This window comes from Rattus norvegicus, chromosome 13 (genome assembly GCF_036323735.1).
Source record: "Rattus norvegicus strain BN/NHsdMcwi chromosome 13, GRCr8, whole genome shotgun sequence".
NCBI classification, from domain to species: domain Eukaryota; kingdom Metazoa; phylum Chordata; class Mammalia; order Rodentia; family Muridae; genus Rattus; species Rattus norvegicus.
The window spans coordinates 49,394,534-49,410,485 of record NC_086031.1 but is presented as its reverse complement, the minus strand read 5'-3'; the positions used below and the strand labels follow the sequence as shown (position 1 = coordinate 49,410,485).

At 41.9% G+C, this 15,952-nt stretch overlaps 1 protein-coding gene across 6 annotated transcripts in view; it reads left to right on the top strand.

The window, feature by feature from the left end:
- Ipo9 (importin 9) overlaps window positions 1-15,952 on the top strand; it is a 52,234-nt gene that overhangs the window by 3,992 nt on the left and 32,290 nt on the right. For 2 of the 6 annotated variants that reach the window (XM_063272310.1, NM_001107180.1), the window contains exons 2-4: window positions 6,985-7,046; window positions 7,250-7,336; window positions 7,885-8,086. In XM_063272310.1, coding sequence (XP_063128380.1) covers window positions 8,026-8,086 — 61 coding nt within the window. In that variant the 5' untranslated portion in view covers window positions 6,985-7,046; window positions 7,250-7,336; window positions 7,885-8,025. The other 4 variants (XM_008769563.4, XM_039090722.2, XM_063272309.1 and 1 more) reach the window with 4 other exon arrangements.

Sequence of the window (15,952 nt, the reverse complement as noted above, 5' to 3'; positions counted from 1 at the left end):
GAATACATGGTATCTTTTCATCTCCCACCATTGCACTGACCAGAGGCTATGGATGACTCCCTGGCATTCAGATGCTGCTTGGTTATGTTTGATGGTTTCCCCATCTTAGATGCCTAGACAGAAGATCCTGCTGGCTGGAAATGCTTTCTGGTTCTCATGGGCACTTTTCTGGCTTTCTTACAGTATAGCATAAGCACTGTCCACCTGCGAAGGGCACCCCGAAAGGATCCAGACGCACTCCTGGGCATGTGGCGGGCACTGAACCGAGCGGAAGGCGGCCACGCTCGGAAAAAGGCCAGTGGTAGAGTTTTCTTTTCCCTTTAAGTAATGGTTTTGTGGTGGTTACCTATCCCCATGAGAGATAGGGGCTTCGCCAGAGTGCTGCTTAAAACTCTTTCCGACAGATGTCTCCATTCCCAGATCTCCCTTAGGTTTCTTGTCTCTCTCATAGACCCTTAAGAACAGTAGTGTGCATTTCTTAACTTATCCTTTATCCTCCCTGCCCTCTTACATTTTTCCTTCTAAGTCAAAGTTTACGCAGATGTTAGTTGCCAAATAGGATAAGAGAAGTGGGGCCAAGATCACCAGAAAGAGAGAACAAACACCCAAAAGACTAGAAAATGAGTCTAATGTTGAAAATGAGACTAGAAAGTCAGAGAAGGCAAAGGGTTCCTTAGAAAGCTCAAAGGATGTCTGTTTGTAGTAGAGGCACCCAGTAAAGTCTCGATTAACCAAAGAAGGCTGTGCCTATTTCACCTCGGAGAGGGAGCTAAGAGAAATATGTTTCCTGACAAAACGGCTCTAGGAATTCCTATAGCTCCCATAACAGTGTTCTTTGGTTCAATATCTTAGATTGAATCTTAGTTTAATCTGAATCAGACTCTTCTAAGCAAAACAAAAGTCCAGTGTATGTGTCTCTTGTGTTTTCCCTGCTTTCATTAAAGTGTTGGTTGCTTTTTTGTTTTTTTTTTAAACAGACATACTTAGTTGTGGTTTTTGTTTCTGTTTTGTTTTTTTTCTCAGAAGTTAACGGTATAGATTCTGTCAGTACCGGTCTTCAAGTGAGGTTCCATACCTTAGATGGGGTTCTCTGCCCTGGGTTAGACATCAGCCCTCTGAAGAAACAACTGTGTTGATTGTGGTTCTGCCAGTGAGCTCAACAGCTGGTTATTTGTTTGCTCTTTGATCACAGTCTGTCTTCCTTTTCTGCATTAGCCTTCTAGCAGACTCCATTGTCAGTAGCATACCGCCATCATCATTGGACACAGGCCTTCGTCAACTTTGGTGTAAGTTACAGTTTTAGGTAAGATGCTTTCCTCAGAGCTATGCAGTTTCCACAGAAATTCCCTTTCTTTAATCTGCTATTTCCTCCAAAATGTGAAGCTGTTCTGTCTGCTCTTCTTTAAATCTTGTCTTAATTAGCCAAGTTAGTCTGCTCATCTTTCCCAGGAGACTCTTAAACAGACATTCATATTAGTTGAACTTTCAACCTTCTCTCTTAGGTGAAGGAAATAAACTTTTATGGAAAATTCATCTTAAAATACGTGTAGGTGGAGACTCTTGGCTGACTTGCTCTTAGGCACTCTATATAGATCTTAACCTAAGGCTAATCTCTGCTCTCCACATCCTCTATGTCTAGCTGCTGAGCGGAGTGTGAGTTGTGTATTTGCTAGGTTCCCAAACACAGTTACCTTAGGACAGTGGAGGAGAAGTTCTCAGCGCTGTGATCTTCACTGAGTGCTGCTTCCTCCTGGCACAGACACCAAAAATCCTTCCACAGAAGTTTCTCTGGAAAGTAGTCTTGACAATCTCCATTCAGTGTCAGGGACCTCAGTGGTCCCAGACCTGTGTGCAATGTTCCTGGGTATGAGAGACATGCATACCCTTTCCCTTCCTAAGCCTTGTTATCACCTAGAACCATGAACACGGATGTTCTCATTGCAAAAATGCTCCTTCAAATTTATTCAAGCTTTAGGTTTAAACTCAAATTTCCAAACCTTCTCAAAAAGTCTTACTCCTCAGTATCTTTTTTTTTTTTTTTTTTTTTTTTTCTTTTTTTTTCCGGAGCTGGGGACCGAACCTAGGGCCTTGCGCTTCCTAGGCAAGCGCTCTACCACTGAGCTAAATCCCCAACCCCCCACTCCTCAGTATCTTTTTCATGCTGTATGATTGAGTATTTTGCTTATTTTTTGCCTCAATCTAGCTTGTCCTTATGGGAATGATGCAAAAATTAAGCTCTTGCCAGGAACTTTTAATACCCACATAAATTTTTTATTTAAATAGCACCTTAAAAGAAAGTCCGGTGTGTTCCAAGTAGCTTATGAATATGTTTGTAGGTCACTCTGAAGGACGTTGCTCGTGGCATACTAGAACTGATTCACCCTGTCCCAGGAGACCAAGACTGTTCAGGTTCAAGGCGTCAGGTTAATGTCTCTTATCACACTGAGTATCTGAATTGCAACTTTACTAGAAGTATTCCTTCTATCTTATTCATTTATTTATGGAGATGGGGCTTGTGCCATGGCACGGGTATGGAGATCAGAAGAGAACTCGTTGGGGTTGGTTCTCCTAACCATGTGGGTTCCAGGGGTCACATTCAGGCATCAGATTTAATGCTAGTGCCTTAGCTGGCTGAACTGTCTTATTGGCTACCTGTTCTTTTAAAAGTGGATTTTACTTTGTTCCAGTGAGATAGTTCACATTAGATTAAACCTAAACATTAGCACTTAAGAGGTCTCAAAACATCTGGGCGAGGATGTGCACACCTTCGATCCCAGCACTCAGGAGGCACTACAGGTAGATCTCTTGAGTTGGAAGCCAGCCTGGCCTACAGAGTGAGAAGTAGTGAGACCCTCATCTCAAAAACAAAACAAGGGTCTTCTTAGATGGTAAATGACCTGTGTGTGTTTGATAAAGTCCATTCTAAAAGCTGACTCATACATGTTAGGGTTTATACACCTGTTTCTTCTATTGCAAGAAGAGGGCTTTTATATTTTCCCAGGATCTGAACTAACCAAAATAATCATAGGAATCAGAGTGAATTTCAGTATCCATAGAGATGATTCTGAAGGTTTTAAGTGTTTGTGCTTTAAACATTTAATACATGTATTAATCGAAAAGCTCATTTTATCATGGTTTTATAGACAGTCTCATTCTTCATGAGTGACAGGATGGGAGCCATAGAAAAGGACCAAAAGCTGCAGCTTAGAGAGGCTGGGGGCTAACTCTCCAAAAGAATACTTGCCGGGCAAGAAGCCCAGCTTCCATCTAAGGTATTGAGGTGGTGGTGCATACCTTTAATCCCAGCACATAGGAGGCAGAGGAAGGTGGATCTCTGTGAGTTTGAGGCCAGCATGGTCTATAAAGCAAGTATAGGACAGCCAGGGCTACACTGAGGAATCCTGTCTTGAAAAACTAAAACAAACAAACAAACGAAAAACAAAAAAAGATAACTTGGAATAAAACAAACAGGAACTGTAAGAATCTGTTGTTACAGGATACTGTGAGAGTCATTCCTCTAGATGACACTGTGGGTTTTCTGTGTGTGTGCTGGGGGATGTTTTGCCTACATGTATGGCTGTCCACCATGTGTATGAAGTACCATCAGTCACCAGAAAAGGGCACTGAATCCCTAAGACTAAATTAAAGCAGGTTATGAGCTGCTCTGTGAGTTCTGGGAATCAAAACTGGGTCCTCTGGAAGAACAGTAAGTGCTCTTAACTGCCTAGCCATCTCTCCAGTCTGCATTACATGTGAACAAACTGGAAAGATACTGTAATTAGCTCAAACAATAGGACAGCATAGATAAACTAGACAGGGTGATTGTAGGGATTGTATAGAAAGACATGGGATGAAGAGTAACTAATAATAGCATTGAAAAGAAGAACTCCGGGTTGGGGATTTAGCTCAGTGGTAGAGCGCTTGCCTAGGAAGTGCAAGGCCCTGGGTTCGGTCCCCAGCTCCGAAAAAAAGAACCAAAAAAAAAGAAAAGAAAAGAAAAAGAAAAGAAGAACTCCCAGAAAAGGGATACGCTCTACAGACATTTAAACATTGCATAAAGTTTCTATAATTAACACTATAGCACAGACACATAACTAGAAAGGCAGTTATAGGACAGAAAGTCTTAAAATTCTACACAAGTACCTATGGAAACTGAGTAAAACAAGAGCATCCCTGTTCTGCAAATATTATATACTTCAAAATATGGTACAATTTTTGTATACTGGCATGAATCTGCAAATGGAAGATTGCATCTGGCATTATGTGATAGGCCAGTCAAAATGCAAGAACACTGATGGCTTGCTACTCCACACTTAAATAGTATTAAGCTGGTAAGAAGCCAGAGGCAAGAGACTCTTGAGTTCAAGGCCACCGTGAACTACACAGTTAGATACTGTTCAAAAGAAAAAGAAACAAATGGTCTGGGCTTGGTAGCTTGTGATCCCAACTCTTAAGAGGCCAAGGCAGGAGAAGTGTTGCCAATTCATGGCCAATGTAAGACACCGTCTCACTAAAGGCAGTGTGTGAAAAGGAGAGGAAATAGTCTCTCTGTGTAGCCCAGCTCTCCTGGAACTCAGAGACCCACCTGCCTCTGCCTCCGCCTCTGTGCTGGGGTTAAAGGTGTGAGCCACCACACTTGGCTTGGTGGGACTTTTTTTTTTTTAAACACATCTTTTTTTTTTTTATATTTTATTCATTTATTATATATAAGTACACTGTAGCTGACTTCAGACACACCAGAAGAGGGCATCGGATCTCTTTACAGATGGTTGTGAGCCACCATGTGGTTGCTGGGAATTGAACTCAGAACCTCTGGAAGAGTAGTCGGGTGCTCTTAACTGCTGAGCCATCTCTCCAGCCCATTGGTGGGACTTTTTAAATGGGGCTGGGACAACTGTATAACCATTTGTATCATATAGAAAAACAAGCCCCAGTGACTTAAGAGCCTAAATGTAAAAAACAAAGTCCTAGAACTACTAGAAGAAACAAGGTGAGTTCCCTTTAACCCTACAGAAAGCTGGGCAATAAAAATAAGTAACAAAATCGTACAGTCTTTACAATGTGAGAGGTTCATGCTAACCACATGTGTGTGTTAAATCAATTTCCATAGGATTGTTTGTTATATTGACACCACATTCTTTCTTTGTGGATTTGGAAACCAGGCTTTAAAGGATAAATAACTTACCCAAGGACAGGTGTGGTGACTTCAGTATTTGAACTGAAACTTGCCTAAATCTAGAGACCTTGCTGGGTTGTTTGCTTTGTTTAGAGGGGCAGGGGCAGTAGTGTGTGGTTTGGGTGACATAAAATTTTAAATTTTCTACCAACCATATTAAAGAGGTTTTTAAAAAAAAGAAATGAGTAAAAATAATTTTAATGCTTAAGGCTAGAGATAGCACAGTGGTTAAGAGCACTTGCTGCTCTTTCAGAACCACATCTAAGTTTGGTTCCCAGCACCCACGTTGCCTGTAACTCTAGCTTCAGGAATCTTATGATCCAATGCCTCCTTCTAGCTCCCACTGGTATGTGTATACATGTGGCCGCATACATTCATTCAGATCAATATGCATGGAGAGAAATCTGAGTAATAGCTTTAATACTGGCTGGTCATGGTGGCACACTCCTTTAGTCCCAGCACTCTGGAGGCAGAGGTTAACGTGATTTACTTAATGAGTTCCAGGCCTTGTCTAGAAAATGAATTAATAAAAAAATGATTTAATTAATTAAAAATTAGCTAATGAATTAAATACTGTACTTATTTAACCTGGCATATGTCAGATGTTCCCATGTATAATCAATTTTTTGTTTTGTTAAGACTGATAGGGTTGTACATGCCTTTAATCCTGGCAGTCAGGAAGCAGGCTGAGAGCTCTGTATGAGCCCTAGCCAGGACTGTGCAGTGAAACTCTTGTCGCAAAGAAAACCATTATTAAGATGTTTGTTTTTCGGGGCTGGGGATTTAGCTCAGTGGTAGAGCGCTTACCTAGGAAGCGCAAGGCCCTGGGTTCGGTCCCTAGCTCCGAAAAAAAGAACCAAAAAAAAAAAAAAAAAAAAAAAGATGTTTGTTTTTCATGCTAAATTAGAATTGTAGGGTATTGTTTACATTTACAACCATCTCAGTGTTTGTGACTGACGGCAACTATATTGGCTTGCAATCCTAGATTGTGAGATATAAAATTATGATCTTACATTTTTTTCTTTAAAGATTTATTTATTTTATTAATACACCGTAGCTGTCTTCAGACACACCAGAAGAGGGCATTGGATCTCAGTACAGATGGTTGTGAGCCACCATGTGGTTGCTGGAATTGAACTCAGGATCAATGGAAGAGCAGTCAGCTCTTAACCTCTGAGCCATCTCTCTGGCCCACATTCTTTTTTTTAAATAATTATTTATTTTATGTATATGTGTGTGCTACAGCTGCCTTCAGACACACCAAAATAGGGCGTTACAGACGGTTGTGATCCCATTACAGATGGTTCTGAGCCACCAGGTGGTTGCTGGGAATTGAACTCAGGACCTCTAGAAGAGCAGTCAGTGCTCTTGACCACTGAGCCATCTCTCCAGCCCTGACCTTATATTCTCGATAAAACACTGATTACTTTGCAAATGTAAGTGGGTCTGTTTTCATTTGGTAGTGAGAGTTTATAACACACTTTCAATAAGCAGTTCAAGACTGTTAGTTAAGTGTTTGACTCATACCCATGATCCCAGCACTTGGAAAGCTGGGGCAGGCAGGAAGATCCTGTTCAGGACTAGCCAGGCAAAATCCTGGTGTTTTGTTTTGTTTTGTTTTTTAGGGTAAGCCTGTTGAGCCAGGTTTTCTTGAATCTAATGTCATAGTTAATGAAGTTGCTGCGCTGTAGGAGCAGTGGGCCAGGTTTCTTCTTGAGCTCTTCCCTTGTCGCTTCAAGGCTAGAGCTCAGAGGTGTGCTGTGGCTTTCATGAATACCCTTAGATTCACAGGAAACTTTCTTTTTCAGAATTTGGTGTTCACCTGGCAGAGCTGACTGTAGATCCTCAGGGGGCACTGGCCATCCGTCAGGTAAGTCCATTCAATTGATAAGGACTTTCTCTTCACTTAATAACTCAGAAACTTTCTTAGGGGAAGGAGAAGAAATAAGGACAATGTATAAAACATGATTTTTGTACAGAATTAGATGCAATGTATCAAGCCATACGTGTAGTTTTTATATGTGAAAATAAGTCCTATCTCTTGTTGCACATGACGGCTTATTGTCTTCCCAGCTGGCGTCAGTCATCTTGAAACAGTATGTGGAAACTCACTGGTGTGCCCAATCAGAGAAGTTCAGACCTCCGGAAACTACAGAAAGGGTAAAGGCTGATAGTTAATCTACCTACAAAGATGGGAGAGACAGCCTTAAGACACTCAGCACCAATATAACACTTCCTGATCCCAGAAAACAAGACTAGGGAGAAAATGGATTGGTGGGTGGCATTATGAGTGCTGTGGTACAAGTGAGCATCAGGATGGGCTGTGTTCAGATCCAGTTCTGCCCTTCTGCAGGCCACGAGAGCATTTGATACATTTAGCTGTGAACACTCAATTACTTTAGTTTCCAAAATTAGAATTAAAATTACTAACTTCAAAGGGCTTGAGAATTAAATAAAATTCTTCTTAGTACGATTACTAAGCAACCACTCTGAAAACCCAAGATAGGATGAGATACAAAGGTCTAGAACTGTAAGTTAGAACCTTGTACAACTGTGGGGGTGTTTTGTATGCGTGATGTTCAATGAGAGAGCACCACTGTGGCTGGTGAACTCTTGAAATGTGGCTACTGTAACTGAGCAGTGAAGATCGTCCCAAGGCCTGCTGCTTACACTCTGATCAATGACGAGTGCCCTTTCCTCCTCCACAGGCAAAAATTGTTATCCGAGAGCTATTACCCAACGGGTTGAGAGAATCAATAAGCAAAGTGCGCTCCAGTGTGGCCTATGCTGTGTCCGCCATTGCCCACTGGGACTGGCCCGAAGCCTGGCCCCAGCTCTTCAACCTGCTTATGGAGATGTTGGTGAGCGGAGACTTAAATGCTGTCCATGGAGCCATGCGTGTGTTGACAGGTACTAGAAACCTTTCCTTGGTGTTGTTCTTGGGCCTTAAGTGAGAGCGAAACAATTAGAAGCTATGTGGTAATGTGGCCTGGGCCAAGGATCTATTAAGTGTTTCTCCTCTCTCTCAGGTTTTTGTAAATGTTTTTCTCCTAGTTTTTATCTATAGCCAGCGGAAGTGCTATTGATTCTTTCCTGGGAATTGAGTTAGCATAGCACTACTGATTCTTCCAAATTTTTATAGAGCAGTACCATAGGCTGAGGGTATGATTCAGCGGCAGAGCATGCCCAAGTCCCTGAGTTCAAGCCTCCAAACCACACATATATAAAGATACATGAGTGCCATAGCGAATAGCACTCAAGAGTTTTGGTTTGAATTCTGAATGCACCTTAGAACTTTACTTTGTCTCTTTGAGCCTTAGTTTCTAAGATGCTGTCTTAAAATGTTAATCTTATTTCTGTTCTGTTGCTATAAAGAGACACCATGACCAGTATAACTCTGATAAAATTGAGGCTTGCTACAGTTCTAGGGACTGAGCCCGGGATCATCATGACGGGAAGCGACAGGTATGGTGCTAGAGCAGTAGCTGAGAGCTTTATGTCTTGTTCTGCCAGCGGAGAGACAGACACTGGAACTGGCATAAGCCTTTGGAACCTCAAAGCCCATCCCCAGTGACATACTCCTTCCCAAAGGCTACATCTACTCCAGCAAGGCCATACCTCCTCAAACAGTTCTATTCCCTGGTAAATAAGCGCCCAAATATATGAGCCTATGAGGGCCATTCTCATTCAAACCACCAGGGAGGAGGTTTTGGAAGTTGACCTATGCTAACCCGTGTAAAATGTTGAGCGTAATAGCTGACATGTAGTAGCAGACTCTGAGTAAGCGTTAGTTATTAGGCTTAACATAATTCCGGGGTATTCTTTCCTATTGAGAAAATGTCTCGATAGTTCCGTCTTTAAATGATAATGTGTAAATACATGAAGGAAGTGTAAAGTGATTAATTTCAAAGACTTGTATTCCACTTCTTAGTTCAACCAGGGGAAAATTAAGAGTAGTCAGTGTTCAGCTAAGGGTGGTAGCACACACCTTTAAACCCAGCACTCAGAAGGCAGAAATCTCTGGGAGTTCAAGGCCAGCCAGAGCTATCCAGTAAAACCCCGTCTTAAAGATAGAACAAAAGAATAGTCAGGGCTAAAAAGACTGGTTAAGAATGCTTGCTGCCGGGGCTGGGGATTTAGCTCAGTGGTAGAGCGCTTACCTAGGAAGCGCAAGGCCCTGGGTTCGGTCCCCAGCTCCGGAAAAAAAGAACCAAAAAAAAAAAAAAAAAAAAGAATGCTTGCTGCCCTTCCAGAAGACTCAAGTTAGGTTCCCAGCACATGTGCTGTTAGCTGCCTCTAACTCCATCAGTTTGCTGTTGTAACTCCAGCTCTAGACCCCTACCTCTCAACAGGCTCCTTCACTCACATGCATGTGTCTCCTGACCTCACTCACATGCAGATTAATTAATTTTTTTTTTAATTAAAGGACTGGAGAGATAGCTTTGGTTAAGAGCACTGGCTGCTCTTCCAGAGGACCTGAGCTCAGTTCCCAGAACCCAAATCAGGTGGCTCACAGTTGTCAGTGACTCCAGCTCTTGGGGATCTTATGCCATCTTTTACCCTCTGAAGGAACCAGCACATATGTAGCATACAGATATACATACAAAAAAATTTAAGCCTAGTGAGATTGGGCTGGGGGTGTGTCTTGAGTTATAGAAGTACTTGTCTAGTATGTGTAAAGCCCCGAGTAGTACAGTCTTCTGTACTCAAAACAACCAAAACAAAAGTGGTCACAGTCAGATGAAAGTTTCTGTAGAAATAAGAATAAAAAGAATCTATGAGGGGTTGGGGATTTAGCTCAGTGGTAGAGCGCTTGCCTAGCGAGCGCAAGGCCCTGGGTTCGGTCCCCAGCTCCGAAAAAAAGGAAAAAAAGAATCTATGCAACCCTGACCAACCATAATGCAGTCAGCTCAAAGGAGTTTTGATAGATATCTCTTATAAGGCTGATTAACTTATCAGTCCTTCTGGAATTTTCTTTCATATATCCATAGGTCTGGCCCAAGTTTTCTGGTCCTTTGAAAGTTCTGTCATATATTCATTCTCTTAGATAAAGTCAGTAGGAAATTCTTCCACGAATCCTGATTTGGAGCTGCTGGAAAGATGCCTCAGTAAATAGGAGCACTTGTCAGTCTTGTAGAAGACCTGGGTTCAGTTCCCAGCACCCCAAAGGTAGCTCACAGTTATAATTCAAGTTCAGTTCCAAGGGATCTGATAATCTCTTCTGGATTTCTGTGGATTTTGGACACACACGTGGTACATAGATGTACATGTAGACAAGCACTCGTACATATAAAATAAAAATAAGTCTTTAAAAAATACTGATCTGAGGCTGAAGAAATGACTCAGCAATTATGGACACATACTGCTTCTTACATAGTACACAGGTTCAATTCCCAGCACCAATGTGGGGCAATTCATAGTCACATGTAACTCCAGCTGCAGGAGATCTGACACTTCTGACTTCCATGGGCTTGTGTCACATATACATATGGTGTGTGACAAAACCTTTCCTGAACCCACCCCAGCATAGGTGACGGCTCCCAAAGCTGGGAACCTGGAGCATACTGCACAGGCGGCTCAGCAGGTTGGAACTTGTCCTTTCCAGGTGTCTCAGTTGGTCTAAACCTCTTTGAGGAAGCTTGCCTGGTTTCTGCTTCTTCCAGGCAGCCGATCTAGTCTGAGATTCTCTTTTGCATCTTGACTCTGCTACATGTGAGGGAATTTGTGGCTTTTATAGCTTACTCTGGCAGGGAGGGGCCCAGTGAATCCATTAAGTTTCAGGGACTTCCTGAAGCTACTTTGAATTGTTTACCTTCCTGCTTAAGGAGCTTCCTTGCAGGATGGGATGTTTTAATCTCAGAGAAAATGGTTACATGACAACATACCCTCATGCACATACATATGTGTAATTAAAAATAATAAAAATAATTTTAAGTAGATATCAAACAGAATGTTAAATGAAAATAATAGTGATAATAATAATACTGCTGGGCAAACCATTTTGTGCTGGTTCTTTCAAAATCATCTTTCCCGTCTGTTCATGTAGGTTTATGAAAATCACATACAGTTATCTTATGAGACCTGCCAGTTTACATGAAATCATGAAGTGTACTCTCTCTCCCTCTCTGCTCTGCAATTCATTATATAGGCCAGACTGGCCTTGAACTCAGAGATACCTCTCCTTTGCTGGGATTAAAAGTGTGTGCTGTCACTGCCTGGCTTTTCTCCTTTTTAACAGAATAGCTCCTATGCATCTTTTGACAGTTTCAAACATGTTAAAAATGTATTTTATTCATAACTACCCCCAAGTCCCCACTCTACTCTTTCCAGTGCCCCCAACATGTCCTCATTCCCCTGCCCCTGCCACCCACCTTTTTGAGTCTAATCATTGCTCACTGCAGAATTATTGGCTTAGTCCTGTACAGGTAATTGCAGCACTGTGAGGTCGTGAGTTCCATGGCCTGTCATGTCCAGAAGACAACACTGCACACCCATCCTACTGCTCTTGTAGTCTTTCTGCCCCATCTTCTGCGGTTTCCCTGAACCGTGGTGAGGTGGAGGCTTGATACAGATACTCCCTTTTGGGCTAATCCTTAATAAACACGACTTACTCTCAGCACATTGACCAGCAGGGAGTGTCTGCTGGCCAGCAGGCTTTTCTAGCCAAGGTTGGGGGCAGTACTAATCCATGGGTTTAAGCACAGGTATTTAGAAGGCAGTTTGAGAATAAGTTGCTTAACAAAAGTAATGTTTCCCCAAGACTTAGAACCTCCCAAACCATGGTCTCTTACAGAACAGGACAAACATGAATTCCTCCTTTGAGGAGACCTAAAATCTGGGGTTTTCAAGTATCTTTAGATTCTGGTTGCCCTCACTCCCTCTTCTCCCCTGCCTCTCACCTTTAACTTGCAGCATTCTCTATGCTCATATCAGGTGGGTTCTGGTCCCTCACTCCTTCTGTCCTCAGATACTCCAAATTAAGCATATAAATCTAAAATTTCAAAGCTAGTATCTACATATGAGAAAGAATATGTGCTTATCCTTCTGGGCCTGGATTACACTCACTTAACATTGTGGTTTTCGTCCATTTTCCTGCCGTGTCATTTGATTGTGTGCTTCAGTTATATTCAATTTGGTTATTATTGAAAGGTGTGCATTTCCTCTTTTGCCTGCTATTTTTCTAGCATGGTTTATTTTCTGTGGCTCTTTCGTGGATTTGTTTTTCTCTTCACTGTGAGGGATTCCTTTAGTCTATTTTTATCACAGAAAGCTTTTATCTTCCCCTTAGTTATGACAAGTAGCTTTGCTGGCACAGTGCTCTGGATTGGCAATAGTTCTTCTTCAGAACTTGAAATACATCACTCCAAGCCCTGCTGGCTTCTAAAGCTTCAGTTGAATGATCTGGAGTTAGGCCAGTGGGCTTGCCTGTTGTGTGACTCAGTGTTTCTCTCTTGCCTCTTTTACTATGCTTTTTTCTTCTGTGTATTTTAGTGTTGTCAACACACCAGGGAAGAGAGACCCTCAACTGAGGAATTTGTTCCATGAGACTGGCCTGTGGGAAAGTCTTTGAGGACTTTTTTTTTTTTTTCTTAATTGCTAATTGATGTGGGAAGGCCAAGCCCACTGTGGGCGGTGCCATCCCTAGGCTGGTAGACCTGGGCTGTATAAGAAGGCAGCAGACCAAGCCAGGGAGCAAGTCTGTAGCAGTGTTCCTCTGTGGCCCAGGTTTCATTTCTTGCTTCGACTTCCCTTGATAATTGATTATTACCTGTAAGCCAAAATAAGCAGTTTCTTGCCCAAGTTATTTTTGGTCAGTGTTTTATTACAGTGTCAAAAAGTAAACTGGAAAAAGGGTTTTGGTTAAATTCTAACAAAGGAAAGTTCTTTTCTGGTCTTGTCTTTGTGTTATCTCCTGAATCTGGGTTGATATCTCCTTTTCTGACTTTGGCAATGTTTCTGTTATGATTCTTTTGAAAATATTTTCTGGCTAGACAGCAGAGGCAAGTGGATCTCTGTTGAAGTGAGGCTAGCATGGTCTCAGATGGAGTTCTAGGACAGCCATAGCTACACATAGTAATCCTGCCTTTAAAAACCAACAATAAAATAAAAGGAAGTATTTTCTATGCCTTTACAATGAGATTTTCCTCTGCCTGCTCCCCTTCAACTTAGTCTTTTCAGAGTGTCTTGTCTATCTTGGGATTCCCTCTCGGACCCTCTTAATGTTTTATCTTTGTCCTTGTTCCAGTTCCTCCATCCTGTTTTCAGGTGCAGACTCTCTGCACCTTTCAGGTGCAGTCCTCTCCTTTATTCGTTCTGTGCTGAGACTGTCCACAGAATTAATTAATTAATTGATTGATTGATTGATTGATTAATTAACTGATTGATTTTTAAAGATTTATTTATTTAATGTATACGAGTGTTCTGTTTTCATGTACACTAGAGGAGGGAATCAGATTCTATTATAGTTGGTTGTGTGCCACCATGTGGTTGCTGGGAATTGAACTCAGACGTTCTAGAAGGGCAGTCAGTGCTCTTATCCACTAAACCATCCCTCCAGCCCCCACAGAATTTATTTAACTGTGTCTTTTAATTCCAGCATTTGTGCCTGTCTTTTCTTTAGTATTTTGATTTCTTTTGAATTCTTTTGAATCATCCTAGTCTTCCTTATTTCATTCAGGTGTTTATTTGTATCTTGAAATGTGCTTGTTACACTGGGTTCTCTCTCAGAGACTTAATCTGATTCACTAGAGATCTTTGCTATAGTTTTAGTAATTTTGAAGGACCTAGTTTGCTTTGGTTATTCCTAATTTTTTATATTACTGCATTGGGATTTATACATCTGATATTTTTTCTTTGCTTGATTTATTTTTTGTCAGTTACATCTCAGATGGCATGTTTGAAGTGCTCAAATGGGACTTGAATGTGGTGATATTGAATGTGTAGTTCAGAAAATAATTCCTTGGGCCAGGAGCAGCTCTGGGGACCTGGTGTATAGTCTGTCTTACTCCCTGAATTCCACATTAGCTGTGAAAGCAGCCACAGCTGCCTGATATCCCCACTGAACAATTGTCAAAGACTGTTGGAGGACAAACAATAGGTTTAAGTAGTGTAGAGTAATTACTCAGCTATCAAAAACAATGACTTTGGGTTGGAGAGATGGCTCAGTGGTTAAGAGCATCGACTGCTCTCCCAGAGGTCCTGAGTTCAAATCCCAGCAACCACATGGTAGTTCACAACCATCTGTAATGAGATCCAATGCCCTCTTCTGGTGTGTCTGAAGACAACTACAGTGTACTTATATATAATAAATAAATCTTAAAAAATTAAAAAAAACAAAACAATGACTTTATGAAATTCATAGGCAAAATGGATGGAACTGGAAAATATCATCCTGAGTGAGGTAACCCAATCTCAGAAAAACACACATGGTATACACTCATTGATAAGTGGATATTAGCCCAAATGCTTTAATTACCCTAGATGCACAGAACACATGAAACTCAAGAAGAATGACCAAAATGTGAATGCTTCACTCCTTCTTTAAAAGGGGAACAAGAATACCCTTGGCAGGGAATAGGGAAGCAAAGTTTAGAACAGAGACAGAAGGAACGCCCATTCAGAACCTGCCCCACATGTGGCCCATACATATACAGCCACCAAACTAGGTAAGATGGATGAAGCAAAGAAGTGCAGGCTGACAGGAACCAGATATAGATCTCTCCTGAGAGACACAGCCAGAATACATCAAATACATGGGCGAATGCCATCATTAAACCACTGAACTGAGAACGGGACCCCCGTTGAAGGAATCAGAGAAAGGACTGAAAGAGCTTGAAGGGGCTCGAGACCCCATATGAACAACAATGCCAACCAACCAGAGCTTCCAGGGACTAAGCCACTACCCAAAGACCCATGGACTGACCCTGGGCTCCAACCTCATAAGTAGCAATGAATAGCCTAGTAAGAGCACCAGTGGAAGGGGAAGCCCTGGTCCCGTCAAGACTGAACCCCCAGTGAATGTAATTGAGGGCAGTAATGGGGGGAATGGGGGGGAGGATGGGGAGGGGAACACCCATAGAGAGGGGGAGGGGGAGGGGTTAGGGGGATGTTGGCCCGGAAACCGGGAAAGGGAATAACAATCGAAATGTAAATAAGAAATACCCAAGTTAATAAAGATGAAAAAAAAAGTAGTGTAGAGTAGACTCAGATTCTTATTGGTAAGAGAAATAGAAATAGGAAGTAGGATGGGTAAGAAAGAGGAGGTAGCATTGATCAGTGTGAGGTTAGTGAAGTGTAGCTGGAAGGGGAAAGGTAGTTAAGTAGCTTCAGTTCTAGGGCGTCCATGTGCTCTTCTGACTTCCACAGGCACCATGCATGCCTGTGCTGTACAAACATGTATGAAAGCCAAAAAATCTAAGTAAGTAAGTAAATAGAAACAAAGCAAAAATACAAAAACCTGCTCACTTCTGGGCTCAGCAGTTGGGAACACTCTGGCTATACTTCCAAAGGATCCATGTTGAATTCCCAGCACCTAAATGGCAGCTCACAACTGTCTAATTCCAGTTCCAAGGGATCTAACACCCTCACATAGACATACATTAGGGCAGAACACCAAAATACATAATAAATGGATGGATGAATACATAGGTAGTTAGGTAAGTAAGTGGAGATAGATAGATAGATTAGGTAGATAGGTAGATAGATTGATTCTTGTGCTTGAGAGGCAGGGGCAGGCAGATCTTAGGAGTGTGAGGCCAGCTTGGTCTACATAATGAG